Source organism: Micromys minutus (genome assembly GCF_963924665.1).
Source record: "Micromys minutus genome assembly, chromosome: 2".
Lineage (NCBI taxonomy): Eukaryota > Metazoa > Chordata > Mammalia > Rodentia > Muridae > Micromys > Micromys minutus.
Window position 1 is genome coordinate 15062249 of NC_137971.1, and position 27869 is coordinate 15090117.

At 42.2% G+C, this 27869-nt stretch overlaps 1 protein-coding gene across 2 annotated transcripts in view; it reads left to right on the plus strand.

Annotated features, from left to right (window-relative positions):
• The first annotated feature begins 6131 nt into the window (after window positions 1–6131).
• OGA (O-GlcNAcase) overlaps window positions 6132–27869 on the plus strand; it is a 33586-nt gene continuing 11848 nt past the window's right edge. Inside the window, exons 1-11 of one of the 2 annotated variants that reach the window (XM_080912670.1) lie at window positions 6132–6223; window positions 6725–6985; window positions 10913–10964; window positions 11312–11409; window positions 13011–13141; window positions 15092–15263; window positions 17252–17350; window positions 19403–19687; window positions 21133–21291; window positions 22969–23582; window positions 24900–25074. In XM_080912670.1, the coding sequence (XP_080768796.1) occupies window positions 6172–6223; window positions 6725–6985; window positions 10913–10964; window positions 11312–11409; window positions 13011–13141; window positions 15092–15263; window positions 17252–17350; window positions 19403–19687; window positions 21133–21291; window positions 22969–23582; window positions 24900–25074 (2098 nt within the window). In that variant the 5' untranslated portion in view covers window positions 6132–6171. The remainder of the gene's footprint in view (window positions 6224–6724; window positions 6986–10912; window positions 10965–11311; window positions 11410–13010; window positions 13142–15091; window positions 15264–17251; window positions 17351–19402; window positions 19688–21132; window positions 21292–22968; window positions 23583–24899; window positions 25075–27869) is intronic. The other variant, XM_080912671.1, reaches the window with a different exon arrangement.

Genomic DNA, 27869 nt, shown 5'->3' on the forward strand with positions numbered 1-27869 from the left:
CCCTTTAAACTCTCAAGAAAGTGCTTGTCTTTCCAGGCATGGCTATGACTTGGCCTATGACCAAGACTCAGGTTGGAAATCCATTTGACCTCAGCCCCTACAGTCTCCCTCTCATGACTTGAGAGGACACAGAAGACAGGATGCTGTCTAAAGATTGCATGCACCAAGCGTGCTGTCTTCCCCACCGCCGCTTGCCATAAATGTGTTTTATCCCAGTTCTGAAAAATGAAAAACTTGCCATTCCATTTCAACATGAGTGTGAATTCTGAACACTGAAGCACATACAAACATATGAACATATATGCATATTATATACTACATATATACATTTACATATTTTCAGATTCTAGCTTCATTGATGTCTGACCCTTTGTTCTTATGTTTTCTCTCTCTCTCTCTGAGAAAATGTTTCATAACCAAGGGTGACCTTCAATATTTTATTTTTAGAATTTGTTGTTGTTAGCATACAAAATAATAGGGTTTCCTATAGTACTTTCTTTCTTGTGTGTGCCTGTTTGTATGTGCATGTGTTTTCTGTGTGGGTTGTAGGTGCTCCTGCATGTGCCTATGGAGGCCAGAGGTCAGTTGTTTGAGTATCTTCTTCCAGTCTATTTTTTGAGGCAGGGTCTCACTGAAAATTCAGCTCACCTATTAAGTTAGATTGGCTGGCCCAACAGTTTCCAGGAATCCACTGCCTACACCTGCCTAGTGCTGGGATTATGCTTGCTTCCTAACCCAGCTTCATCTGGGTGCTGGAGGTCAACCCCTGGAGGTCAGTGGCAAGTACTTTACCAACTGAGCCATTCTCTCCCATAAGTGTACATCACTGTATCTTCTCATACATACCCGCCCAACTATGGTCTTCCCTGTCCATCCTAGTAGTCTCCCTTTTGTTTTGGTGTGTGTGTGTGTGTGTGTGTGTGTGTGTGTGTGTGTAAAACTCTAGATTCCGAATATAAGGAAATGTACGCTTTTTTTTTCTCTCCCTTTCTTTATATCCAAATGACATAGTTTCTCTTCCTCTTTTTTGGATGGCATTAATTTTTGAGGCAGAATGTCATGTGGCCAGGCTGGCCTCAAACTCACTCTGTAGCTGGGTATGATCTTGAGCTCTAACTCTCAGATCTCCTCAGAGTGCTGGGATCATAGGCAAGTGGTACCATTGTTTCAATGTTTTATAGCTGAGTAAACACCCTGCGTCAGCCCACATAAGGAACTAGCTGCTGTGGATGGTCTCTGGCTACACACAGATGACGAGGCTGTCACTTCCACTGGAAAGACAGTATGGTACAGTATATATGGGGGAGCTTTTCAGATTCTTTTTCTGTGGCCACATGTATGCTTACAGAAACACATCCTCTGACGTGGGGGCAGGGTAACCAGCTCTTGCCTCCTGATTAACAACTTAACAACTATGCCCTTGATCAGCTCAGTTTAAGTTTTCATAGAGGCAAGCTATGTTTTTGGGCAACCTCTCCTCACCCCACCCCACCCTTTTAATGTTTGAGACAGGAACTCATATAGCCAGGCTCAAACTCCCTTTGTAACCAAGGATGACCTTGAACTCCTGTTCCTTCAACCTGTGCCTTCCAAATTTGGAGACTACAGGCATGTTCCACCATGCCCAGCTTTAGCAAACATTCTTAAATTCTGAATCAAGAATTTCAGATTTACAGTAATCAATTACTCCGAGAATGCTGCCTTTTGAGAAGTTCTTTATCCCTCCCTTCCTGCCTTAAATGCAGCAGAGTTGGGCTTTATTAAAAAAGAGTTCTTGACCAGTGAGCTGGCTCAGCAGGTTAAGATGTTTGCTGTCAAGCCTAATGACTTTCGTTCCATCCCTGGGATCCACATGATGGAAGGAGACACCCAGGCTTTACCTCCAAGCCTGACAACCTGACTTCTATCCCTTGGGCCCTCTGATCTCCACATGCATCCCATGTCATCAATTCACAAGTTGTGTGCGATTAAAATAATTTCTCCCGCCAAATGAGAATGGGTGCTGCCATTATGTAAGTGATCATGTGATCAAATGAACCTCTCAGTGCAGGCCACCTGAGCAAGGACAGAATCCTGAGTGGTGAGTGGTAGGTTCCTCCCATCCTTTTTCTGGAACTCTATTTAGTGCTGACTCATCCAAAGGAGGAAGTCAGGCCCTCCCCCTTCCTATACACACTGCCAAGGTCTATGGAGAGGTTGGTTTGTTTCAAAGAAGCAAAAGCTCCCGTGTAGGACTGGAGTAAATCCACAATGCTTTGGAGACCTGGGCTTCAGTCCCCAGCATCATCGAAAGTAGCTTTCAGGGTGGTTTTGTTCGTGTTTCCTTCATATCTCATTTGAGAATTCAGTTCCTTTGGTTTCAAATTAAAGATCTGATCAAAACTGTGGGTTTTGATCCACAGTGGGTGAGAAGGGTGGAGTATGGGGCTCATGTTTGTTTTATTTTTGAGAGGTTGCTGGGTGTGAAACCCAGGGCCTGGTATATACATACTGTGCCCCCAGCCCATGCTCACAAAGTTTGGATCCCTGAAGTTCATCCTCAGATCCTAAGTCAAGAACCCAGTATGGAGTATAATCCCCCCACCCTACCCCGCCATTTCCGGTTTTTGATATTGTTGGCTTTTGGAATTATGGGGAAGTGGGGCTTCAGTCTGAGTCCTAAGCCATAGAGACATATTTGAAGTTCAGAAGTACAGTCTTACTATTTTATTAGCCTCTGGGAGAAAAACCAACCGGGCAGGCAGCTTGGAGAAGAGGAGGAAGGTTTGAGATGGGGTCAGCAGTGACGTTAGGCACACTGTAGAAGGCAGGGGAGGAGTCTTTCAAAAAAGTGTAAAGGCAACCATGCTGAGTTTCAGCTGGCAGTCAAATGAGGAAGGAGGAAATGCAGTTATATCTTTGAGTTAAAACTCAGACGAGCCGGCTGTTGTACATAAGTTTGTACAAGGAGGGAAGATAACTTCCTCCCATTTCGGTTCTTTTGTTGTTGTGGTTTGTTTTTCTCTGTAGCTCTTGCCATCCTGGAACTAGCTAGCTCTGTAAGACTAGGCTGGCCTCAAACTCAGACACCCACTTACCTCTGCTTCCCAAGTGCCGGGATTAAAGGCATGCATCGTCATGCCCAGCTTCCTCTGTTTTTCTTTTTATTTCTTTAGGTGAATCAGTTTCCCTCAGGAGTGGTCCCGGCCAGATGATTGTCAGGCCCAATTGGATCCCCACTCCTTTTAATTCTTAATTTTAAACTCAAGGACCATTTTATAATAGTTTAATTAGAACAAAAGAGACAACCAGAAACCAGGGCAGGCAAGTTGTAAATCTCTGTAGCTACTGGGAGAAAAGAGGTGGAGAAGAAAAGTGAAGGCATGTCTTTTTGAGTGAAGGTCCAAGAAAGCCGGCAGGCTCAGCAGGTGAGGTTGGTTGGCCAGGAGCTGCCTAGAAGGGAGAGAGGAAGGTTTCAAAAAAACCTAGATAAAAGCCTACAGTGCCAGGGCAAGCATGCGTAGGACTGGGCTGGTATCTGAAGAAGATACAGGAAAGTTATGATTAGCTTCCAGCTGGATTCATTCATAGGGAGGAGGCAACAGTATGTAATATTCTAGTTCTTGAGGCAGGGGAATGGAATGTTCCACCCCAGACCAGAGACAGAACTTAGAGTCCATTCTTTGACCTGGGGAAACAGTTTACCCTAAAATGGCCTCAATATAAGTCTTGATACTTCTGCCTTCTCATAAGGTATTTTACAGCTTAAGAAGGCTTTTAGTGGGGCTGGAGAGATGGCTCAGCAGTTAAGAGCACTGACTGCTCTTCCAGAGGTCCTGAGTTCAATTCCCAGCAACTACATGGTGGCTCACAACCATCTGTAATGGGATCTCATGCCCTCTTCTGGTGTGTCTGAAGACAGCAACAGTATATTTATAAAATAAATAAATATTTAAAAAAAAGACTTTTAGGGAAAAAAAACAAAAAAAGCTTTTAGTTCCCCTCTCTTCTCTCTCTCTCTCTCTCTCTCTCTCTCTCTCTCTCTCTCTCACACACACACACACACACACACACACTATCATATCGTGTTATCGTGTGGAGGTCAGAGGACAATTTGCCAGGTGTCATTTCTCTCCTACCACGTGAGCCTGGGCACCTTAATGCCCCAAATCACCTGCCCTGGTATTTTGACTCTTAAGGAGACACATTTGTGGGCTGGAGAGATGGCTCAGTGGTTAAGAGCACTGGCTGCTCTTCCAGAGATCTTGAGTTCAAATCCCAGTAACCACATAGTGGGTCACAACCATCTGTAATGGGATCTGATGACCACCTTCTGGTGTGTCTGAAGACAGCAACAGTGTGCCTATATATAATAATAAATGTTTTTAAAAACGACATTTGTGATCTAGCCAGTTTTAGAGTTACTAGGGAAACAGTAGGTGAGATCCTCTTATTGTGAGGTCACTGTCCATCTTAAGTGGTTACCTAATGGAATCAGTCTTATGTAGCCCAGGCTGACCCAGAGCTCATCCTCTGGCATCTGATCTTCCAGGTGCTGTAAAGCCATCACATCCAGATTCTAGTTCTTTCTTCAGCTGATGGAAGTGGACTAGCTCAAGGGTATCTAGGAAGTTTGTAGCACAAACTTAGACTAGACTCAGACCCCAACCTCTGTCTACGGAGTGAGTTCCAGGACAGCTAGGGCTACACAGAGAAAGCCTGTCTCAAAAACAAAAATCCCCACCTTTCAGGTTTGGGGATGTAGCTAAAGGGGTAGGGTGCTTATCTGGCTTGTATGAGGCCTTGGGTTTGATTACCACACTGAAGGAAAAAGACATGCTCTTCAGCTGGAATGGGGGCTGACGTGATTTTCACTCCACTACTTAATGAGAGCCTGTCTCAAAAAGAGAAGTGGCGGAAACATACATAACAAAAGGAAGCTATGGGGGACTGGGGACTGCGCAGGCAGAGGCGGGGAGAGCAGGAAGAGGATGAAATTCCTCCTTGTTCCTCCAACTCCCAATTCAATAATCCAGGACCGGAAAGAACCGGTAAGAGTTCCAGCTTGGAAGGCCGGAAAGAGAGAAGGTACTGCTCTCTCCCAAAGGGCTCACAACTGCCTCTTCTGCTGCCCCTCCTAACAAGTGTGGAGTTTGCACATGGATGGGGTGGGCCATAAAGATGCTTGCCCAGCCTGGGCCTGACAACCTGAGTTTGAGCCCCAGGATCCACAAAGGGAAGAAGAGAATGGACTTCCACAAGTTGTCCTCTGCCACATGGGCCATGGCATGTGAACCCACACAAGATAAATAAAACCACAAAATCCCTGGAGTACTTGTATGGCATGTACAAGGGCCTGGGTTGGATCCCCAACACTGCATAAACCTGGCATGAAAGTTTTGTAATGCACACCTCCTCAACATCCCACAAGCCGGGCTACTGCTACGGTGAAGTATAAAACAGACTTTTCTTAATATTGAAAATGAGAGGTTTCTTCCCAAACAGGACAGATCTCTTAAGGAACAGAAATGTCCAGTGTACTGAGAGGACTTAAGGAAACTGAGAAATACAGCAGGAGGAGCCAAGCCCTTAGAGATGCAGGGTTTCCTAGGAAATGTTGATGCAAAGGCTAAAAGGATCATTCCCGTACACCTCTTTCTGTCTCTCTCTCTAGCAAACTCGCACTCTCTTCTACCTTTATTAGACTTTTGTTTTCTGTGCGCTGGGAATAGTCTTTCTTTTCCATACGTAGTCTGGTGAATTTCATACCAAAACAAACGAAGGGGGTATACCGAGCAGAAACTTAACAGCTTGTTTTAAACCGTATTATGAGGTCATAATGGTCCCACAGTCCAGGATGAGGCAAACTCAATAAATAGTTGCCTGCCCAATTTAAAACGGGGTTAACGCCGAAGAGGGAGTAGAAGAAAATGAGTCAGGACAGTGGGGTGAGCTGAGCTCCCTGGCATGGTCTTCCCAGAACCAAACGTGGGGCAGGCAGCTCGGATGAGCCAAACTGGTACAACAATCTCCAAAGTAGGTCAGTGTTTCCTACCACTTTAAGAACCAGAGGCATCGTCCCGGCGCCTGCGCACTGAGAGAGTAAACACCTCCTTTCCGCCCTCCCCCCCCTTCCTCCCAAACTCCCCAGCCGGCAGCATTCTCCCATGTTCCTCTCCTCCGGGTGGGGTAATGGTCCGACCCAGAGTGTGGCGCTCCTCCTGGAGGGTGGCGAGCAAAGATGGTACGTTCCACCGCCGCGCACCTCCGCGGTGTCCGTGTCGCCCTTTGTTCTATTTCCCCCTAGCAAATAAAGCGCAATGGCGCGATCCCAAGGAAAGGAGGGGGAGCCGGGCTAGGGACCGGTCTGAGCCGGTCTGTGGCGCAGGCGCAGTGCGGATAAACAGGAAGCGGGCGGCAGAGGCAGCGGCAGAAGCTGCTTAGGGACTCCAGTGGGGGAGAAAGCTGGAGAAATAAGGCTGCTTGGAGGGTGGCGGACGTTGAGGACGAGCGAAGGCACCTCCTCGGCCCTCCTTCCGTGAAGACGCGGTGGCGGCCTTGCCCTCCGCCTAGGCTCCCGGCTCCCAGCGCAGGCGGAGGCTGCGTCTGACAAAGGGCTCGAGCCGGTGCCGCCGCCCTTCTCATCCGGGCAATCGGGGCCCCCGCCGAGAGGAAGGGGGAAGGGCGGAGGGGGAGGGGGGAAGGATCCCGGGAGGCGCGCGTTCGGAGCCGCGGCCCTTTGCAGGGCTCCGGGCCTGTGGCCTAACGGACCGAGGCCGAAGGGGAGCGGCGGCCGGCGGCAGGAGAATGGTGCAGAAGGAGAGCCAGGCGGCGCTGGAGGAGCAAGAGGGCGAGCGCAACGCCAATCCTGCCGCCGCCTCGGGGGCTTCGTTGGAGCCGTCTGCAGCTGCGGCCCCCGGAGAAGACAACCCATCGGGAGCCGGGGCGGCGGCCGTGGCCGGGGCGGCCGGAGGGGCTCGCAGGTTCCTGTGCGGCGTAGTGGAAGGTGAGTTGGCCTTCTAGCCCTGCGTCGGTGCTCAGCCCCTATCCCCGGGTGTGGCACTGCTGGTGATTCTTTAGGGGGGCTCCCCGCCCCCAGGACGGAAGGTGTCCTGGCTAACACGGAGTTGGGGGGAGGGCGCGAGTAGAAGGTGGGGCTCACTTCACCTGTGGTATTTCTCGGCTTCGGAGTCTCCTAGCTATTGAGGAGCCTGACCCCACCCTCCTTGGGCTTAGAGCCAGGCGAATTGTTGGAGGAGGCGGCGGTGGCAGGGAGCCTGCCGTCAGTCTCTGTTTCACTTCTTTGTACCGTGGGATCTTAGTTCACAGGGTTGCCTGCTTTCAAATGAGGGCATTTGTGCAGCGCTCCCATCCCCATCCTTGGAAGGGGAAGAAAATCAGCCCGCACAGTCTTGTTCTTAGAAGGGGAGCACAGTCAACTTATAGTATTACACATTTCTTCAGGCTTAGGATTGTTTTGTCTTTACTTTTTCGTTGGCCTGCAAGCCTCATTCCCCTCTTAAGACTCATTTGTCTAAGGAAAAGTGCCATCTTTTACCGATTGCTGTTCTTTGACTTGTGTGTGTGTGTAAATATCATTATATCACATCTCAAAGCATCTGTGATGTGAATTAGAATTCAGTGAAAGGCTTAATTTTTATGATTCTCGTCTTATTTTCAGTTGAAAAGAACGAGGGCGTTTTGATAGTGAGGGAAGATATCGGGAAGATCTTAATTGCAATTTCTGAAATTGAATGGGTAGATAAGACACTGAACTCAGGAAAGCCTAGTTCTTCCCTAAGTATACATTAATTTGAGTTTTTTTTTTCCTTTGTCAAACTCAATGTTTTCTAGTTTCGTTTTATTTTTCTAATTTTTATTTATTTATTTACTGGAGAATATAAAAACTAATACTCAGGGCTGGAGAGATGGCTCAGCTCTGACTCTTCAGAGGTCCCGAGTTCAATTCCCTTTAACCACATACATGGTGGCTGATAACCATCTGTAATGGGATCCGATGCCCTTTTCTGGTGTGTCTGAAGACAGCTACAGTGTACTCATTACATAAATAAAATCTTATTTTAAAACCCAAAACATTTTAAAGACGAATACTCAAACCAAAAAGGCTAAAAGTAGGCTTTTCCTTATGGTTAAGAGCACCAGCTTTTCCAGTGTTGCTGAAAGACAGAAGATAGTCATTATGGTATTTTAGAGGAAGATTAATTGCAGGGAGAGAACATTCTTGGCAGCTATTGTAAGACATAAAACAGCTCAGCAAAATTTGGAGGAACACTGTTCCTGGAGCTCATGAAAACATGAAAACACTCAGGCTTGCCAGAGTGTGGACATTTTTAGGGGGGAAAGGTGAATTTTTTTTTAAAGATTTATTTATTTATATGTATAAGAACACCATAGCTGTCTTCAGACACCAAAAGAGGGCATCAGATCCCATTACAGATGGTTGTGAGCCACCATGTGGTTGCTGGGATTTGAACTCAGGACCTCTGGAAGAACAGTCAGTGCTTTTAAGCACTGAGCCATCTCTCCAGCCTGAATTTTTTTTTTTTTAAAGACAGGGCACAACAGTTCCATTTATGACAGAAACCATGGGACTGAAATGGGTTATACAGAGTGCTAAGATCTTCATGACGACCTGTTAGCCTCTGCAGTCTTCTGTAAATGAAGATTTGTGGACAGGGTCTCCTGGAGCCTAGGTGGACCAGGAGCTGGCTCAAGCACAGAATGACCTTAAACTTGGGCTCTATCTGCCCTCTGGAGTGGCTGAGATTACAGGCCACTGTCCTGCTCTAGGTGTAAATTTTTGTTTTTTGTTCTGATTTCCCACACTATTCCAGCATGTCGTGGAACTCACTTTGTGTCCTAAGCTAACACTCAGTTTGAGGCCATCTTGCCACATAAGAGTCTGTATTGTCTAAGGTGCTAGGGGTGGGGAAGGGTCAGAAGAGAATTCTGGGGATACAGAGAATTCAGAGCTAGCCATGCATGTTGACAGTCTACAATCTAGAATTGGGAGGCCAGCCTGGGAAACAAAGTAAGATCTTGTTTCAGCAAGGACAAAAAGTGGAAGTCTAAAATGGAAGCTAGACTGGAGTGGTGTAAGAAAATGTGGCATTTGTGTTCTCAGAAGCGAGAGGAGATGGCTTCCTGTGCCTTCTCTTGATAGTACTTAAACTTAGTCTTTAAAGTATATTAAAACAGAGCTCTAGCTGGATGGTGGTCCACACCTTTGATCCCAGCTCTCTGAAGCAGAGGCAATTGGATATCCATGGGTTTGTGGTGAGCCTGGTCTACAGAGCAAGTTCCAGCATAACCAGGGTTACACAGAGAGAAATCTTGTTTCAAAGAAGAGAAACTAGAAAGTGCTGCTAAAATTTAATGATGTTTAATTGTCATTCTTTTAGGGGTACAGAATATCTGCCTAAGAATTGTTTTTTGTTAGGGGGTGGGGTGGGCCTGGTATGAGGCACAGCATGCCTGTGGAGATCAGAGGGCAGTTTGAAGGAGTAGTTTCTTTCCACCATGTGGGTCCAATGTTGTCAGGATTGGCAAGTTATCTGCCCAGCCATCTCAATGTTCTAGAGATGCTTGTTTTGACTATCTCCATGGTGCTTCTGAGAAGTTCTTTTTACCTCTTGGTAATGATTGGGATGTGAGGACAAGGTTAGACAGGCTATGGAGGTGTTCCTAGTGTGCTAGGGAGGGCCAGTGCCATCTTTGTTTATCAATCATGTTTCATACAAAATCTGCAGAAATAGCTGTGACAGAAAGACAGCTGTGACATCCCTAATTTGTTTCATACTTTGACTGTGGAATTGAGGGCTTGAAGGTTTACTGTTGAGATCAGTGCCACTGTTAGGTCTGCGAATTTGATCTCATATACTCCTCTTTCTTGTTTACTCATTTGCTTGGTCCTCTTTGTTGTAGGAACTTTTTAAAAAGGTGAGTATAGATAAGATTGAATCACACCTGGAATTTCAGCACTTAGCAGAGGTCGGGAGATGGCTACAAGTTCTAGACCAGCCTGCATTAAAGAGCAACTCTATTGCAATGTGGTGTATGTAGGAAGGTAGGGGCTGCACACACATCTTTTTCTAATTATTTGATCTTACTACCTTGTTTAGCTCTTAAAGTCACCCTTCTAGATGTAATTAAGCTACCTTTTTAGTTTTTTGAGACGGGTCTCATACTGTAACTTAGGTTAGTCTGGAGCTATGTAGCCCTGACTGGCTTCAAACTACTTCTGTCTTGGCCTCTTCTGCACTGGGACCACTGGCAGAGCCACCATGCCCATCTCAGGTATGCTCTACCTAGTCTTCTGTTGTAAGGTAGTTCCCTCAGTGAGAGTGCATGCCTCGGATGTTCAAGGTTCAGGGGTCATTTCCAGCATTGATAAAAAGTGTGTTTTATTAGGTGAGTTACTGGGAATGCGGCTGAGTACTAAGCAGTGTTCTGTCACTGAATTGTATCCTCAGCAAAGATAAACGCTAGTTGGCCCTTACTATCAGTAAAAAAAAGATGGTAAGTTTAGGTTCTTAATAGCTGTACATGGCACATGTGGCACTCCCTGTACTGGGTTTGCTGCAAGTTTGAGGGCAGCTTGAAAAGTAGGCCATTCAGGCTCCATCGTGAGGCCAAATCCTATGTTATATGTAAGTGTCATAGTGGGAAATAGAAAAATCTATATGAGGGAATAATTGATCCCATAGACAATGTTTCACTAAATGGTTTTCATATCCTGGTGTTCTTTAAGACAGTGCTGGGATTCAGACCCAGGGGCTTTGGTAGACTGTTTCCCTAATTCCCCACATTATTAAAACTTCTGTATGCTTTTGTTTTTTGGGGTTTTGTTTGTTTTGTAAAACTAAACCCACTTTTGAAACCTGAGAAAAATCTTATTTTTGCTTAAATCTAGGGTTTTATGGAAGACCTTGGGTTATGGAGCAGAGAAAAGAGCTTTTTAGAAGGTAAGTTTTGTTCCGTGAAGCAGGGGAGACTCAGACTGAAAAGCCTGGTGTTACCTAGTGCTTCTTTTAGTCTTTTACATCTTTGCTTAGGCTAGTGGGCTTTATACTTTTTGTGGGAAAGTTGAAGAGGTTTGAGGTTTTGCCTGCTCCATTCAGAGCTGTGTTTTCAAGATTTAACAGGTTGACATACTTGGTAATACTTATTTTGTTAAGATTCCATTGATAAGTTTAAAAGTAGAATATTACTTTGTCAGGAGATAGAGGTACATTAAAAAAAAATTTAAAATTGAGGTTTGTAGCCTACTATTGCTGCCTACTTACACATATGTAATTTTTTTTCTCTAAAGGCTTCAGAAATGGGAATTAAATACATACTTGTATGCTCCAAAAGATGACTACAAACATAGGATGTTTTGGCGAGAGATGTATTCAGTGGAAGAAGCTGGTAATCTGTGTGTGTGTGTGTGTGTGTGTGTGTGTGTGTACATGTGTGTGTACATGCTTGCACCCACCTGAATTTGCACACCTGTGCAGGCAGGTGTTTGAGTATGGAGTTGGTTTTCTCTTTCCAACCGAAGGTTCTAGAGATTGAATTCTGTCAGACTATGTGGCAAGTACTTTTATATCTTGTCCTTAGCTATCTTGCTGGTTTGATGGCAACTTTTAAATTTTAATCTGAGTTCAGATTTGATTTCTGAGTGGGTAAGGGGACTATTTTAAGGTAGTTATACTACACTTACTAAAAATTGTATTTTATTTTGAGTGGTTTTATCTGGTAAGTCTGTGAGCTAGAGAAGATTTGAAGTGTGGTACTATATCCTGGTTATCGAGTGTGGCTCAGCTGTACCATTCTGGCTCAACTTCTATGGTTATAGATAATACTCTTCTGTTAGACCACAAAATATTAGGCAAAATACTGAAGGAAGCCAGGGATAGGATTTGGAAAAAGAAATAAGGTGCTTGTTTTGAGACCAAATTCAAGGTACTCTTCGAGTTTAAGTAATGAAGATATTTAATATAATTAGTTGGGTGGGGGCATTGTCTTAGTTTTCCGTTGGTATGACAAACCACCGTTGATGGTGGCAACTCTTCTAGAGGGTTAGTTTACGTCCACGGGGAACAGGGCAGCAGGCAGGTGAGCTGGAGCAGTAGCTATTTCGATTCACAGGCCTGAGTCAGGGAGCAACTGAGAAGGCTTTGTAACCTCAAAGCTGGAACAAGACCGCTCCTCCTAATCCTTCCCAGACAGTTCCACCAACTGGGGACCAAACCAAGTGTTCAAACATGAGCCTGTGGGTCCACAGGCATAGTGGCACACACCTTTAATTCCAACATTTAAGAGGGCAGAGCAGAGAGGTACAGGTGGATCTAGAACATCTTTGTAAATCAAACAAGTGGCACTTTTCTGTGTGAACACACAAAAATTTAAAAAGAATATGCTTTACTGACATTAAATTTGTCGCCTAAAGAAACAATTTGAAAATGAGAAAAAAAAAGTCTCTGAATTTCTATGTGTTTGTTTACTGCAAGTCATACTCATAACCCAAACTGGCCTGGAATTCTTCATTGTGTAGTCCAGACTGAGCTTAAACCCACTGTGGTCCTCTTGTTTCAACCTCTTGAGTGCTCTTATTATAGGTGTGAGCCACCATGTTGGTCTTATGATACTTGTTCTTTTCTCTTTGTGTGATCAGATACTTCAAGCTTGTGCCATTTTGTATTGCCAATTACCACATTAGAAAGAATTTTTTTCTCTTTGTTATTTTGAGACATCATCACTATATAGCCCAGGCTTGCCTTTGAATTTGTTTGCTGTGTTCTTGAGGCTTGTCTGGAATTTCTGATCCTCCTGGTTCAAGTGCCCAGTTTCTGATATTACCAGGGTGTACTAAAATGTAAAATACATTGCAGGAATGTGATACTTTCTAAATTTTTAATTTTTAAAGTGAAGGAACTTTTCCTTTACTGGAAGAAATGATTTCTTAAGTTGGTAAGTTTCTTTTAGTGTTCCTGTTACTCTCTAAAATTATGGACTCTGTTCTTTAGAGCAACTTATGACTCTGATCTCCGCTGCACGAGAATATGAAATAGAATTCATCTATGCTATTTCACCAGGATTAGATATCACTTTTTCCAACCCCAAGGAAATATCAACATTGAAACGCAAATTGGACCAGGTAATTCTTTTTTTATTTTTCCTTGACTCAATATGGAAGTTGAGGATTTTGGGGTTTTGTTTGTTTTGCTTTATGATGATAAAGGGAACTCAGTATTTTCTGTAGCTATTACTTTCATAGTTTTGGGTAGAGAAATAATTGTCAATCAAAAACTTAATTAGATGTGCCTGTATGGCTCACATTTCAATTTGCAGCTCTTAGGAGACTGGAGGGTGGGACTTGGTTTAATAGTAGAGCTTTGCCTAGCATGTGTTAGGTCCTGGATTCAAGTCCCAGCATCACACAAAGCCCAAAGCAGCCCTTGCTGGCTTCGAGGCTCCATTCAGATTCTTATGCTAGCTCAGGTGATGCTGTTAGGTTGGACTGTGCTTTCAGAAACCACATATATCATTGGATATTTGACTAAATGTGTGCCGATGTTAGAAAAAAATGACGCTAGATGTCAGTTTCCTGATATGCATAGTAGATGGTACTCAGTCTGGTACTTAGTCTCATATTTAACTTGTATTAACTGTATTTTTGAGTACTGTAGGACTTCCAGTTTGTTTCTCACTGATTCTTTAATTCTTTAAGTGGGTTTTCTATGTGCATATTTTATTCTTTAATCAAAGATTTATACTAGTGGCATCACATGGCCAGTAAGATTTATAAGATAGTAGCTGGGTTTGGTAACTAATAATTCCAGCATTTGAGAAGCTGAAGCAGGGGAATTGCTAAGAATCTGAAGTCAGCTTAGCCTACGGTGTGGTAAGAACACAGACTACTCTTCTAGAGGACATGGATTCAATTCCCACCACCACACAGGAACTTAAAACTATTAACTCCAGTCGTAGGAGAATTTATGTTCTCTGCTTCTGTCTATGGGCATAGCATACATGTGGTGCACAGAAATGCATACAGGCAAAACCATATACATAAAATAAAGAGATCTTTTTTAAAAAAGCTAAATAAAAACCAGTTGAAGATGACTTAGTAAGTCAAAGCTCTTGCTGCAGGCGCCTTGAAGAACTCAGATTGAGTCTTGAAGCCCACTTTTTAAAAGCTGCATCCAGTGGCTTGCAGTGACTTGGCATTCCTACTCAGAAATTAGATGTAGATGTAGGAGAAAATGACTCAGAAGCTCAGGGACAAGTAGGTGTAGTGCATAGCATGACAGCAGCAATAGAGACCCTACTTAAGGATGTAGAAAAGAGTTCAGTTCTCAAAAGGAGTTTGTCTGATCACCACATGTGTAGTGTGGTATATACACTTAGACACACACATAAATAAAAGAAATTTAAGGGTATAGTTGGATACAGCTCTGTGTGGTGGGTATTTAATGTATGTATGCACACCAGACTCTAATTTCAATAATCACACCCCCAAAAGACTTTTAAGATGATGCTTTGATGAATGAACTGTTAGTCCTCTGTTAGTCAGATTGTGTTTATTTTGATTGATGCCTAGTTAGGCACATCTGAAAGGGAGCTGGTTAAATGAGTATGCTTTTGGGGACTAGAGCAAGACCTAAGTAAGCATTTCATGGATTGAGTACACTTGTTCATAGGCAGACTTTTTTGGATTGGTTTGTTATTTCAAGACAGGGCTTCTCTATCTGGCTGTCCTGAAACTCACTCTGTAGATCAGGCTGGCCTCAAACTCAGATCCTACTACTTCTGCTTCCTGAGTTCTAGGATTAAAGTTGTGCACCACCAGACCCTCCCTGCCTTGTATAAGCATGATTTAATCATACACTTCAATCCAAAATTAAAATTGGGTTTCAAAATACTAGCTATATTAACTTGGAATTGTTGTCACTAGAAATGTAAAAAGATCAGAAGATATGCTTTTATATTCCAAGGAGAACATTTGCTTTTAGATAACCATTAGTATATATTTTAAAAGAACACCCCCTCCTTCCCCAAGATAAGCTAATAATCATGATCGTGCTGGATTTTTTTTCCCCCTAAGGTCTCCCAGTTTGGGTGCAGGTCATTTGCTTTGCTTTTTGATGATATTGACCATAATATGTGTGCAGCAGACAAAGAGGTGTTCAGTTCTTTTGCACATGCACAAGTTTCCATCACAAATGAAATTTATCAGTACCTGGGAGAACCAGAAACCTTCCTCTTCTGTCCTACAGGTATTGTATATAGTATAATAATTCTGGATTTAATTAGTCTTGAGATAACTTTAAAAGGATCTTGGTATTGGACCTCTTGCATCTCTCCCTTAGTGAATGAAAGGAGGAATTCTTTTTTTAGAAGACATTTCTCAAAATATATTAGGAAAAAGTAGGACCTTATAATACCAAAGAAGTAAGTTGGAGATGTTGTGTTTCAGTATTAAAAGTGCTAAGAAAAATAGTATTGAAGTGAAAGCTTGAAAAACTTAAATTCTCATGCTTTTTAACCTAGTCCTGTCTCCCTCCCTCCTACTTCCTCTGTCTGTCCATGCATCTCTCCATCTCACTCCCCACTCATCTGGCTCTGGCTCGTAGCCTAGAAAGTGCAGATGCTATACCACATATCTGCTGTACCACGTGGCTCATGTCCATTGCTCCGTCTCTCTGTCACCTCTCATGGTTTACCTCCACAAAACTTTGTTCACACTTCTCTTTCTTGTTCAGAAAGGATGTTAGTTGCAAGAAATAATTTAGTCAGAATTTTATTTTTGGTGGTAGTATTAGATTTTGGTCTCATGGAACCAAGGCTAGCCTCAGACTTTTGAGTACAATCTGCCTCATTCTCCCAAGTCTGGGGTGTATAAAGATGTGCATACAGATGCAATAGATCACAGTGGGCTTAATTGTTTATTTAAAAAACTTAAATTTTGGGCTGGAGAGATGGCTTAGTGGTTAAGAGCACTGAGGTCCTAAGTTCAATTACCAGCAACTGGTGGTGGCTCACAATCATCTGTAAAGGTATTCGATGTCCTCTTCTGGTATGTCTGAAGAGAGTGACAGTGTACTCATATACATAAAATAAATCTTTTTTTTAAAAAAAACCTCAAACTTTTATAAAATTGTATGAAATAACTTTCTAATGACAGATTTCTAAGGACTGCTTGGTACTATTGAAAATACAAGGGTTTTGTTTGTTTTTAAGGTACTGGCTCTCAAAGCTGAGTAAGGCTGTGGTATATAGGGATTGTAAGCTTAGATTTTCAGAACTTACTTAAATGTTTCAATCTTCCTTCTAGCCTACCACCCACAGAGGTAGTGGATAACAAAGGTTAATAGGGTAAAAGGGATCATAGACCTGTTTAGAAATAGTTCTGGGCGATTACGGTCTTAGTTGTCAGCAGTCCAGTCTTTTAGCAAAACACCACCATAAATCAGTTGATGCAGTCCAATCCACTCAGCAGACATTGCACACAAATCAGCAGAATAAACCTCAAGGTTCTACAAGAAGCTGCCAGAATATCATGAGAAGTTACCTATGAAGTTGCAATGAGCGAAGATCAGCAACTTGATGCAAGGCGAACCAAAATATAAGTGTCAGCAAAAACTAGCAAAGCAAAACCAATTTGATAGCTTTCTCCTGCCTGTGGGGTCATATTTATGTTATTTCTAAACACTATGCGTCCTCACTGTGTCTGCTTTAGCAAAACATCCTTTCACGTGTCTGCCATAGCAAAATAATATGACCTAACTGGGTCTCCAAAGAAACCAGAAATTACCACTTCAGGAAGGCCCTGTTTTGTTTCTAAAAACTGGGCATGGAGGTTCATGTCAATAATCTAAGTACTAGGAAGCAGAGAGAGGGGAGCCACTGCTAGGTCAAGGCTATTGTGGCTCCTTAAAGACCCTGCTTTCCGAATAAAGGAAGAAGACTGAGTCTCCATAACAAAGGCTGACTGGTCTGTAACATTACTGTGTGGAGCCTAGAGTGGCCTAATGTGAGCTTTCTGTCTTGGACTCTGAACTTGAGATTACAGTTACTCACCATCCAGTTTGAATATCTGATCCTATGAACTCATATAATATCTGCTTAAGTTTACTCCTTGAATGTATGATACACAGCCCTTTATTGTTTGAATAAAAATAATACAGAATTTGTAAACATTTTTCCTGGTTATAATATATGAGCACTTCAGTCCTAACTTACTTTTCTCCCCTTCTGCATTTAGAATACTGTGGCACTTTCTGTTATCCAAATGTTTCTCAGTCCCCTTACTTGAGGACTGTGGGCGAAAAGCTTTTACCTGGAATTGAGGTGCTTTGGACAGGTAAGTCCTTAAGAATCTATAGTAAAACTTTGATTACCAGGGCTGAAAGAAACTGGTCTCTCTTTTGTATTTGGTGAATACAAAAATATTTCATTTGAAACAGGGTCGGTATATTCCAGGCCTAGAATTTGCTGTGTAGCTAAGGACCTTGAATTTAATAATTCTTACCTCCCAAGTACTGGGAGTACAGCTGTGTCCAATACACCCAGTGTATGTGCTCCTGCAGGCCACACCCTGGGCATCATGTGTGCTAGCAACTCTAACCATTTAGCTGTATCGCTTACCTCTCAGGAAAGTTGTGTTTCATGAAATGAATAAAAGGATATGTTGCTAGCAAGGAAATCGAAGCTAGCAGAAGTGACTCACACCTTAAATCTTGTCATTTGGGAAGCAAAGGCAGGTGGATCTTTGTAAGTTCATGACCAACCTGGTCCACATAGTGAGTTCCAGGATAGCCAGGGCTACACAGAAGAGACTGTCTCAAAAAAACAAACCAAAACCAGAAAAATGAGCAGCTGGGTGAGGTGGTAGCAGTGGCTGTTCTGCACTTGGGAGGCTGGAGGGGGGAGGATCATTAAATTGAAGCCAACCTTAAATAACTGAGGAGAAGGAAGGCAGGGGAGGTGGCTATAGCTTCCTTTAGCCCATCAGCTTGCTGCACAGGAAGCCCTGAGTTCAATCTCCATTGCTTCAAAAACCAGCTGGGTGGAGAGAGAAAGTTTGAAAATGTATACATGAAGAGAATAGCTGCTTATGTATTTAAATTTTTTATTGCTTGGTTTCTTTAAGTAGTATGTATGTAATTGTCATGCTACACATGTGGCGGTCAGAGAAGAGCTTCTGATACCATTTTTCTCCTTCCACCCTCTGGGTCTAGGGGTCAAATGTAAGGTCATTAAGCTTGATGGGCAAGCAAGCTCCTTACCGATAGCTGAGTCATCTTCAAGCCTTTGCTGCAATTAACTTTCATTACATGTATGAGTCTGTGTGCATGTGTGTAAGTTAGAGAACAGTTTTTGGGAGCTGAAACCATTTACCACGAGGGCACTGTGGGTACATTCAGGTTATCCGGCTTGGTGGGCAAGCGCTTTTGTATACTGAGCTATGCCACTAACCTTCCCAGCTCTTATTTCATCCCTTTTCCCCCCCTCATTTATTTATTTGTTATTTTTTTAATGTGTATGTGTGCTCTCTGTTTATATGTCTGCATGCCAGAGGAGGGCACCAGAACCTAGGAGGACCCACCATGTACCTCCTGAGAATTGAACTTAAGACCTCTGAAAGAGCAGCACACAGAGCTCCTAACTGTTGAGCTATCTCTTCATACTCCTTATTTCATCTTTTTACAGTTTTTAATTTAATTAATTTATTTACTGTTTGTTCTGCTGCATATATACCACATGTGAGAAGACGGCATCAGATCCCATTACAGATGGTTGTGAGCCACCATGTGGATGCTGGGAATTGAACTCAAGGCCTCTGAAAAAAACAGCCAGTATTCTTAACTACTGCTATCTCACCAGCTCATTTTTACATGTTTTAATTATATTGGGTGTGGGGGGGTGTGTATGTGTGATCGTGCACACACAGGACAGTTTGTAGGACTTGGCTCTCTCTTTCTACTCTGTAGGTCATGGAAATTGAACTCAAACTTGCCTTTAAGATCTATTTATTTTTTATTTTGCCTACATGCATGTATATGCATCTAGTGCATGCCTGGTGCCCATGGAGGTTAGAAGGGATAGATTTCCTGGAATTGGAGTTAAGGGTGCTTGTGCACTGGGAATCTAACCCATGTTCTCTGCAAGAGCAACAGATACTCTTAACCACTGAGCCTTCTCTCCAGCTCTGCTTAGTATATTTAAGAACCATATAGAAAGTTTTTTTGTTTTTTTTTGTAGTTTGGGACCTCCTATCCTTTTTTTTTTTTTTTTTTTTTTTTTTTTTTTTTTTTTTGACAACTTTATTTTAAAAAAACAAAGATAAATGAACAAATTTTAAGCATTTTTGAGAAAGTTTTGTAAATAAGTTCTTTTAACAAATTATTTCTAGGTCCAAAAGTTGTTTCAAAAGAAATTCCAGTAGAATCCATTGAAGAAGTTTCTAAGATCATTAAGAGAGCCCCAGTGATCTGGGATAACATTCATGCTAATGACTATGATCAGAAGAGGCTGTTTCTGGGTCCCTACAAAGGAAGATCCACAGAGCTCATCCCACGGTTAAAGGGAGTGCTGACTAATCCAAATTGTGAATTTGAAGCTAACTATGTTGCCATCCACACCCTTGCCACTTGGTACAAGTCAAACATGAACGGAGTGAGGAAGGATGTGGTGATGAGTAAGTACCTGTGCTTGATGGTAGATTGGGGGCTGCTGCTTCAGTGTAGCTTTTGTTAGGTGTCTTCATTTCTCCTTAGATTACATAACAGGAAGACACTGAGTCCTTGGACAAGTCACTGTTTTGCAGAGTCCCTAATAGAGTTATAATTGAGAATGTTGGCTGTTCATTAACTTGCATTTAATGATATTTGTATGGCAGGTGCATCTTCCTGGGTGTTGAGTAGAAAGAATTAACTGTACCACTTTTGAAAAAAGTCTTAAGTTCAGGAAAACATTTGTAGTGTCTGTTCTGCTGTGCTGCCTGTCTGCAGTGTGGGAGCAAGAAAAGTGGTAATGCTGGATTAATTGAGTAGAGTTGTTGCATGTGGGCTCAACAGAGAAAATACTGGTCATAAATGTTTAGAAGTTAGAGCAGGCAAGAGATGGCTTGGGGTTAAAGACACTAGCTGTGTGAGCTAGCAGCCTGAAATTCAATGTCCTGAGTCCACATAAAGGGAGGAAAGAAGGAACTCCACAAAGCTATCCTCTGGTCTCCATGTGGATGCCAAGGCATCTGTGCCGATAGGCATTCTGTTGGTATGCATAATGATAAATAAAAATTTAAAAATTGAAGTTAGTCTGAAGCAGGGTTACTGATGACATTGGGGTAGGAGTGCTTTCTGTCATGACACTTGGTATATGTAGCTGTGGTCTGTGCCCTTACAATTTTTTCATTGAATTGAGGCCTTTTATGGCTTGGTTATTGCTGTCCCTTTCACTCAAATAAAAGAATTAGGAGTATAATTGGCATGCATGGTGTTTAACTTCTACATATATGAAGACAGAGCATGATAACAACACTTACGTGATAGATACTAGATTAGCCATACTCAGCTGTGTTCCATGCTAGACTAAGAGTTTCTGAATGCCAAGCTGATTGTTCTGCCTGTCCTCATTCAGAACTTTATGACCTTATGCTCAGTCTGATGGAGTGGTGCACATCTTTAGTCACAATCAGAGAGAGAGACAGGCAGGCAGATATCTGAATTAAAGACTAGCCTAGTCTACGTAGTTCAGGAACAGCCAGTGAGACCTTACTATTGAGATCCTCTCTGGAAAAAAGAAAAAGACCGTGCCTCAGGGATTGATTAATAATGAAGCTCTTAAGAGCCCGAAGACTCTGGTGTGCTTTCTTTATGCAAAGGTTGGTGTAAAGCTTTTAACTAACCTTGCCATCTCATTGTGGGTATTCGCTGAACATGTAAGGCCAATTTTACTAATGATTCTAACTTACTTATTTTAGTGGGAATCTTGAGCAAGTAAGTGACTTTCTAGATGGTATTTGAGGTTTGTTTTAGTTTTTTGCTGCTTTGATCTTACTGCATCAAGTGAAACTTAGGCATACATCTTCACTTAGGAGGAGGGTTTTCTAATAAAACTATTTTTGTGCTTCCCCCCCCACAGCTGACAGTGAAGACAGTACTGTCTCAATACAGATAAAGTTAGAAAATGAAGGCAGTGATGAAGACATTGAAACTGATGTGCTCTACAGTCCACAGATGGCTTTAAAGCTGGCTCTGACTGAGTGGCTGCAGGAGTTTGCTGTACCTCATCAGTACAGCAGTGAGTCGGGCTGGGGCAAACAGTCTGTCATTTAACCCCATCTTAGTCCACTAGTTCTTGTTTTTTTTTTTTTTTTTTTTTTTTTTTTTGTTTTGTTTTTTTTTTTGTTTTTGTTTTTGTTTTGGGTTTTTTTTGGGTTTTTTTTGGATTTTATATTCATTTATGTATATATACATTTGTAGGTATGTATGAATGGTTGTGTGGATGCACATTTGCTTGTGTATGTAGGTGCCAGGTTGAGCTTATGTGTTTCTCAGAAACTGTCCACCTTCAGACTTTTCTTTTTGATAAAATTTCATGTAGTCCAGATTGGCCTCTAATTTGACATGTAACTAAGATGAGCTTGAACTTTTGTTTTGCTCTGAGACAGGGTTTCTCTGTGTGTTCTGGCTACTTAGAATTCACTCTGTAGACCAGGCTGGTCTCTAACTCAGATCCGCTTGCCTCTGCTTCTTCAGTTCTTGTAATATAGACTTGTTCTGCACAGAGTTAGCTGCCTTTTATCAGGATTGGATTGCAGAATTGAGTCCCAAGTGCAGTCATGCCCTTACTTTAGATCCAGCAGAATATAATTGAGGTTTTAGGCATGTATTACCATGCCAGCCCTTTAAAAAAAATTTTTTTATGTGTATGCATGTTACACTTTCATGTATTTCTGTACACCATGTGTATGCAGTGCCAGTGGAGGCTAAAAAGGGGTGTTGGAGCCTTTGGCATTGGAGTTCGAGATGGTTGTAAGCTTTCATATGGTTGTTGGGAACTGAATCTTTGAGTTTTCTAGAACAGCCAGTGTTCTTAACTGTCGACTTTTTTTGAGGCAAGGTTTTGACTTTTATTTGGTTCCTATCTGACCTGCACTAGTGCTCCTGTTTCAGCCTTTTCATGTGCTGGGAACAACAGGTGTTCCATACTATACCCGCATGAGAAACTAAGCTTTGATGGCCTGGTAGTTAATAGCACTTCCTGCTCGTACAGAGATCCTGGATCGCTACACGTGTCAACTCATAATCATCTGTAACTTCAGTTTGAGGAGATGTGAAACCCTCTTCTGGCCTCTAAGGGTACCAGGCATACATTCAGTACACATACATGTATGTGCGTGTGTGTGTGTGTACATATGCAAATGTGAATGTGCTCTGTAGGCATTGGATCCCCCTGGTTACATGTAGTTGTCAGCTTCCTGATATGGATGCTAAGAACTGAACTCAGGTTCTCTGAAAACACAATACACACACTTTCATTTGGAGATAGGATCTCACTTTGTAGCCTTGGCTGTCCTGGAGACTCCCTGTAGGCTAACCTTGAACTCCAGGATATTCTTCCTCTGTCTCCTGAGTGCTGGTATTAATAGCATGTGCTACCATGTCTGTCTACAATATGCAGAAGGGCTCGCCATCATGTCCACTTTTCAAACAGTTTTTAATTAAGCTTACTGATTATTACGTGCACACACAGGTGTGTACATACTGTGGCACAATTTTTCAAGAGTCTGTTCTTTCCATGTCAGTCCCAGGGATCCAACCCATGTCGTTGGGCTTGCTTGGTGGGGAGTGTCTTCATCCATTGGGCTGTGCTTTTGACCTGTGGTGCAGGGCAAGCATTTTCTAAAATCTAGTAAGTCTAGATTGTTTTGTTTCTAACTTTGATTGCCTTTGCTTCTTTCTCTACCCGTTTTAGGTAGGCAAGTTGCACACAGTGGAGCTAAGACAAGTGTAGTTGATGGGACTCCCTTAGTTGCAGCGCCTTCTCTAAATGCCACAACTGTAGTTACAACAGTTTACCAGGAGCCCATTATGAGCCAGGGAGCAGCTTTGAGTGGTGAACCCTCAGCTCTGACCAAGGAAGAAGAAAAGAAACAGCCAGATGAGGAACCCATGGATATGGTGGTAGAAAAGCAAGAAGAGTCAGAGCACAAGAGTGACAACCAAATACTAACTGAGATTGTCGAAGCTAAAATGGCCGAGGAGTTGAAACCAATGGACACTGATAAGGAGAGCATAGCTGAATCCAAATCCCCAGAGATGTCTATGCAAGAGGATTGCATTAATGATATCGCTCCTATGCAGACAGATGAGCAAACAAACAAGGAACAATTTGTGCCAGGTCCAAATGAAAAGCCTTTGTATGCTGCAGAACCTGTGACTCTAGAGGATTTACAGTTACTTGCTGATCTCTTCTACCTTCCTTATGAGCATGGACCCAAAGGAGCACAGATGTTACGGGAATTCCAGTGGCTTCGAGCAAACAGTAGTGTTGTCAGTGTCAATTGCAAAGGGAAAGACTCTGAAAAAGTGAGTATGCTTATTGTCCTTCGGTGGCTTCTCACTGGTACAGCACAGTGCCTAAAAAGCATTTTAAAGGGCTGGAGAGATGGCTCAGCGGTTAAGAGCACTGACTGCTCTTCCAGAGGTCCTGAGTTCAATTCCCAGGAACCACATGGTGGCTCACAACCATCTGTAATGGGATCCGATGCCCTCTTCTGGTGTGTCTGAAGACAGCTACAGTGTACTTACGAATAATAAACAAATCTTTTTTTTTTTTTTTTTTTAAAGCATTTTAAAGTGTTTTTTGGTTTGGCTGTCCTAGAACTCAAAGAGATCTACCTGCCTGCACTTTCCAAGTAGTGGGGTTAAAGGTATGGGCTGCTACTGCCCAGCTTTAAGGTTTATTTGCAATTAAGTGCTGGTGTATGTGTGCATAGGTGTTTCCACAGAGGCATCGGATCCCTTGGAGTTAGCCTTAGAAGTGTGAGCCCCTTGATGTGGGTCACTGGGTTTGAGACAGATTGTCAGGTAGTTCTAGCTGGTCTCCAACACTCAGTTGTCCTATCTTTTAAGAGTCCTAAGTATTAGGATTGTGAGCCACCATACCTGCCACAGAGCAGCATCAGCTAATGCCTATTGTGTTGGTTTCAGCACTTAAATGATAGAAGTGGGGATCCAGGAATTCAGGATAGTTCTTCATTACATCGGGGTTTGAATGGTCTGAATTATAGAAGACCCTGTCTCAAAACAGCAACAATGAAAACCCCTATCTCCCTCCCCCTCCCCAAGTTCAATTTCTTTCTTTTCTCCTCCATTCACATTGTTGTGAGGAAATTTTTTTTTTTAATTTCATATGTATGGATATTTTCCCTGAATGTATGTATGTGCACCATATTTGTGCCTGAGGCACCAGAACAGGGTATTATATTCCCTGAAACTAGAGTTAATGGGTTCGTAGAACCATTATGGGTGCTGAGATACAAATTTAATCCCTTGCAAGAGCAACAAGTGTGCTGAACTATTGAGCCCTCTCCTCCCTTGAGATTTTTAAATGGGTGTTAATTTGTAACTGGTGTAAACTTGACCATAATTAGAATATGTTCTTTAAAATAATGGGGGAGTTTTGTACATCTGTTTGTAGTTCTAGTTAGAAATGGAGGAAAGTCTGTTTTAGGTATTTGACAGTCTGGAGAGACAAACTAATTGTTCACCTAGAGTCTAAACCGGTGATTAATGTTTAAGATAAACTGTGTATGCCTGATAAACAGTGCAGTGTGTAACTCTTAGATAATTTTGTTAAACTTACAATTTTTGAGTCATTTCATTTTTCTTAATTCTGTATAGATTGAAGAATGGCGGTCACGAGCAGCCAAGTTTGAAGAGATGTGCGCACTAGTGATGGGGATGTTCACTCGGCTCTCCAATTGTGCCAACAGGACGATCCTTTATGACATGTACTCCTATGTTTGGGATATCAAGAGTATAATGTCTATGGTGAAATCTTTTGTGCAGTGGTTAGGTAGGTGCACCAGCAGTGATCTTCTCCTCATTCATATATATTGTCCTTTTAGAAATTATCCCACAGGGAGAAAACCATTTAGGGAATTGGCAAATTTCCATCTTTTTCAGTTTGCCTGGATTTTTCTCAAAGGTAAATATAGTTAAAAAACTTTTAAAAAGCCTTAGTAATTGTATTGAGCATGTTAGTTTTTCTCCCTTGGGCTAATTTAATAAGTATCTTGACAATATGTTAGAAAGTACTGACTTTAACATGCTCTGACTGAATGCTTCCTGGAAGGAACCCTGAATCCTCCACTGACCTGATTTGGAGATAAAACTCTATGAGATGTGACTCTGTAAGCTTTCTGCTGCTTGCTGTGTCTTGATAACATTAGTGTTGTGTTGATAGAACAACTGCTGAAATTACCCCAGGGGCCTGGCAAAGAGGAAGCTGTCCTCCCAGCCCTGTGCGCATGCGAGCTTTAGTGGAAGGCTATTCTGGTGCTACTTGGTATTAATTCCTGTGGCTGCTCTTTATCCCTCTACCAACTAATGGATTTTAGCACGGGATGGAAATTAAAGTCCCCTATAAACTCTGCTTCATCCAGTGGACTTTTATGTGCCTTTTTCCCCCCCTTATGGAAATTCCCAAACTTGGTACAAAAGCACCAGCATGGCCAAGTTTCTCCAGGGACCTCATTTCATTTTCAGGTTTCATGCAATGGACGCACAGCACACAGCAGGCAGCAAAGCTAACTCCTGTGTCCATTTTCATAGCAGGCACAAATACTGCAACGGGGTTTTATGGTCTTAGTTGTAAAATAGATGGTCTGAAACACAGCTCCCAAGTTCTCAGATCTAGTTCTCTGCCCACATGTCTTTGGGCTCTTAAATATTGAAAAGAAAGAATCTGGTTACTGATTTTAAAATACAGAAAGAACTATAGTGGCACAGGAGTCTTAATTGGTGTCTTCAAGAATATTAAGGGTGGCAGACATTTTAGGCTCAGGGGAAAACCATCTCTTGATAGTTGGATGATAGTACTTGCTTTCCAGGCTTCTTGCCAGGGAGTTGTTAATCTTTACAGGGACTTACGTTGTAAGTTTCTAAGGACCCTAGGGATTTTGAACCGGAAATCCAGACTATTGAGCTTGAGAATATATCACTTAAATATTATACTCCAGGGTTCTGTCCTCAGTATCACACCCTGCCCCCCAAATTCAAGAACCACTGAAAGTTTTATTATATCCAGTGTTGTTCATTTTTCTTCTCAAGCTATCTCTGCCTTAGGCAACAGTGAGGGTAATCTTCCCAAGTTGTACAGTCTCAGAACATTGTAGCTTTGAATAACTACCATCACACCTGTAAGCCTGTGCAGATGCCCAGGGAGAGAATCTTAACTGATTTCAGGGACTCGTGATTAGACTCCTTTGTTTTCTTCTTTTTCCAGTCCAGCTGGCATTCAGTCCTTTAAAGAATGTGCTCTGCAGTACTTTTGATGACTAACGACTTCTATTATCTTCTTCCCCATTGTGTACAGATGGGAGAATCCTCAGCACAAGTGTCTACTACTATTGGATGGACAGCGGCAGATGTTCACAGCGCGTCATGATTAATTAGTTTAAGTTGAAAGGCTCTATCTGTGAGGTAGCTCAGGTAGAATAAATGTAGGGCAGTAGATAGGAACTGAAGTCACGTTTGCGCAGCGTCTCAGGCGTTAACCGTGTTTTCATTTACACAGCTCTTCGTACATGCAGCGTTTTACTGTACTAGTTGGAAGTGCTAGTTATGTTGGAGTCTCAAAGTGGAGGGTAGGGGAAATTGGCTGAATTTAAAGTTTGAAAAATATATTGGTGGCTGTTTTTTTTTTTTTTTTTGTACCTTTTTTTTTTTTTTTTTTTTTTTTTTTGCTTTATTATCATTTTTTTTCCCTATAGTGTAAATCACTGAATGGAATGGGGGCAAGCTCTTGTTGTAGTCTAAATTTTGACCCATTTCATGTTTATTTTACAAATACTACATTTTATGGGGTTTGTGTTGGCTTTTTTTTTCTCCTTTTTTTTTTTTTTTTTTTGAGTGTGTATGTATGTTTTTGTTTTTGTTTTTAAAATAAATAACCCTACCCTTAAAACATAACAAATCTAGATGTAATCTTTTAATGGGCTTAATTGTCAACAAAAATTTGGTTTGCTTTGGGACTGTCTGACTAGCACACTGTATCTTGTACTGATGAGACTGTTAACTTGAACAGGAGGTAGAAGGCTGTCTTCCAATGGAAAAGAACTATATTGCGCTGCTATATCTTGTCAGAAAACTAGGCAGGTTATTTCTATTAGGTTTCCAAACATTATCTCTTGGTTGTTGGAGTTATTACCAGTGTGGTTGGCTGCCTTTAGGCTGCTGTTTACCTCCTGCAGCCGTCACCTGTGGTGCTCTAGCAGATGCTTAAAAGAACCACACATTATCATACTTTTAAGAAAAGTGTGTTTTTAGCTTTGGACAAATTAAGAAATTTAGCTGGCGCTCCATAGTTCACAGATTTTGTTAGATTGATATTTTAACTGGCTTAAAGTGTCTGGATTAAGATTGGTCCATGTTCACTGAAACCAAAGTTTTTATTACATCATTTTTGTCAATAGTATCTGCTGACCTTAAGTTTTCTGACAAGATTGACCCCTTTTCCCTGTCCTGTACCCTTCCTCAAAATGTAAAATGTGACTTCAGACAGGTTTAATTCAGTTCCTTCATGGGCTGTGATAATAAAATGTCTCTTATCTCATTGGCTTCAGTTTATAGTTACAAAATTTCATGATA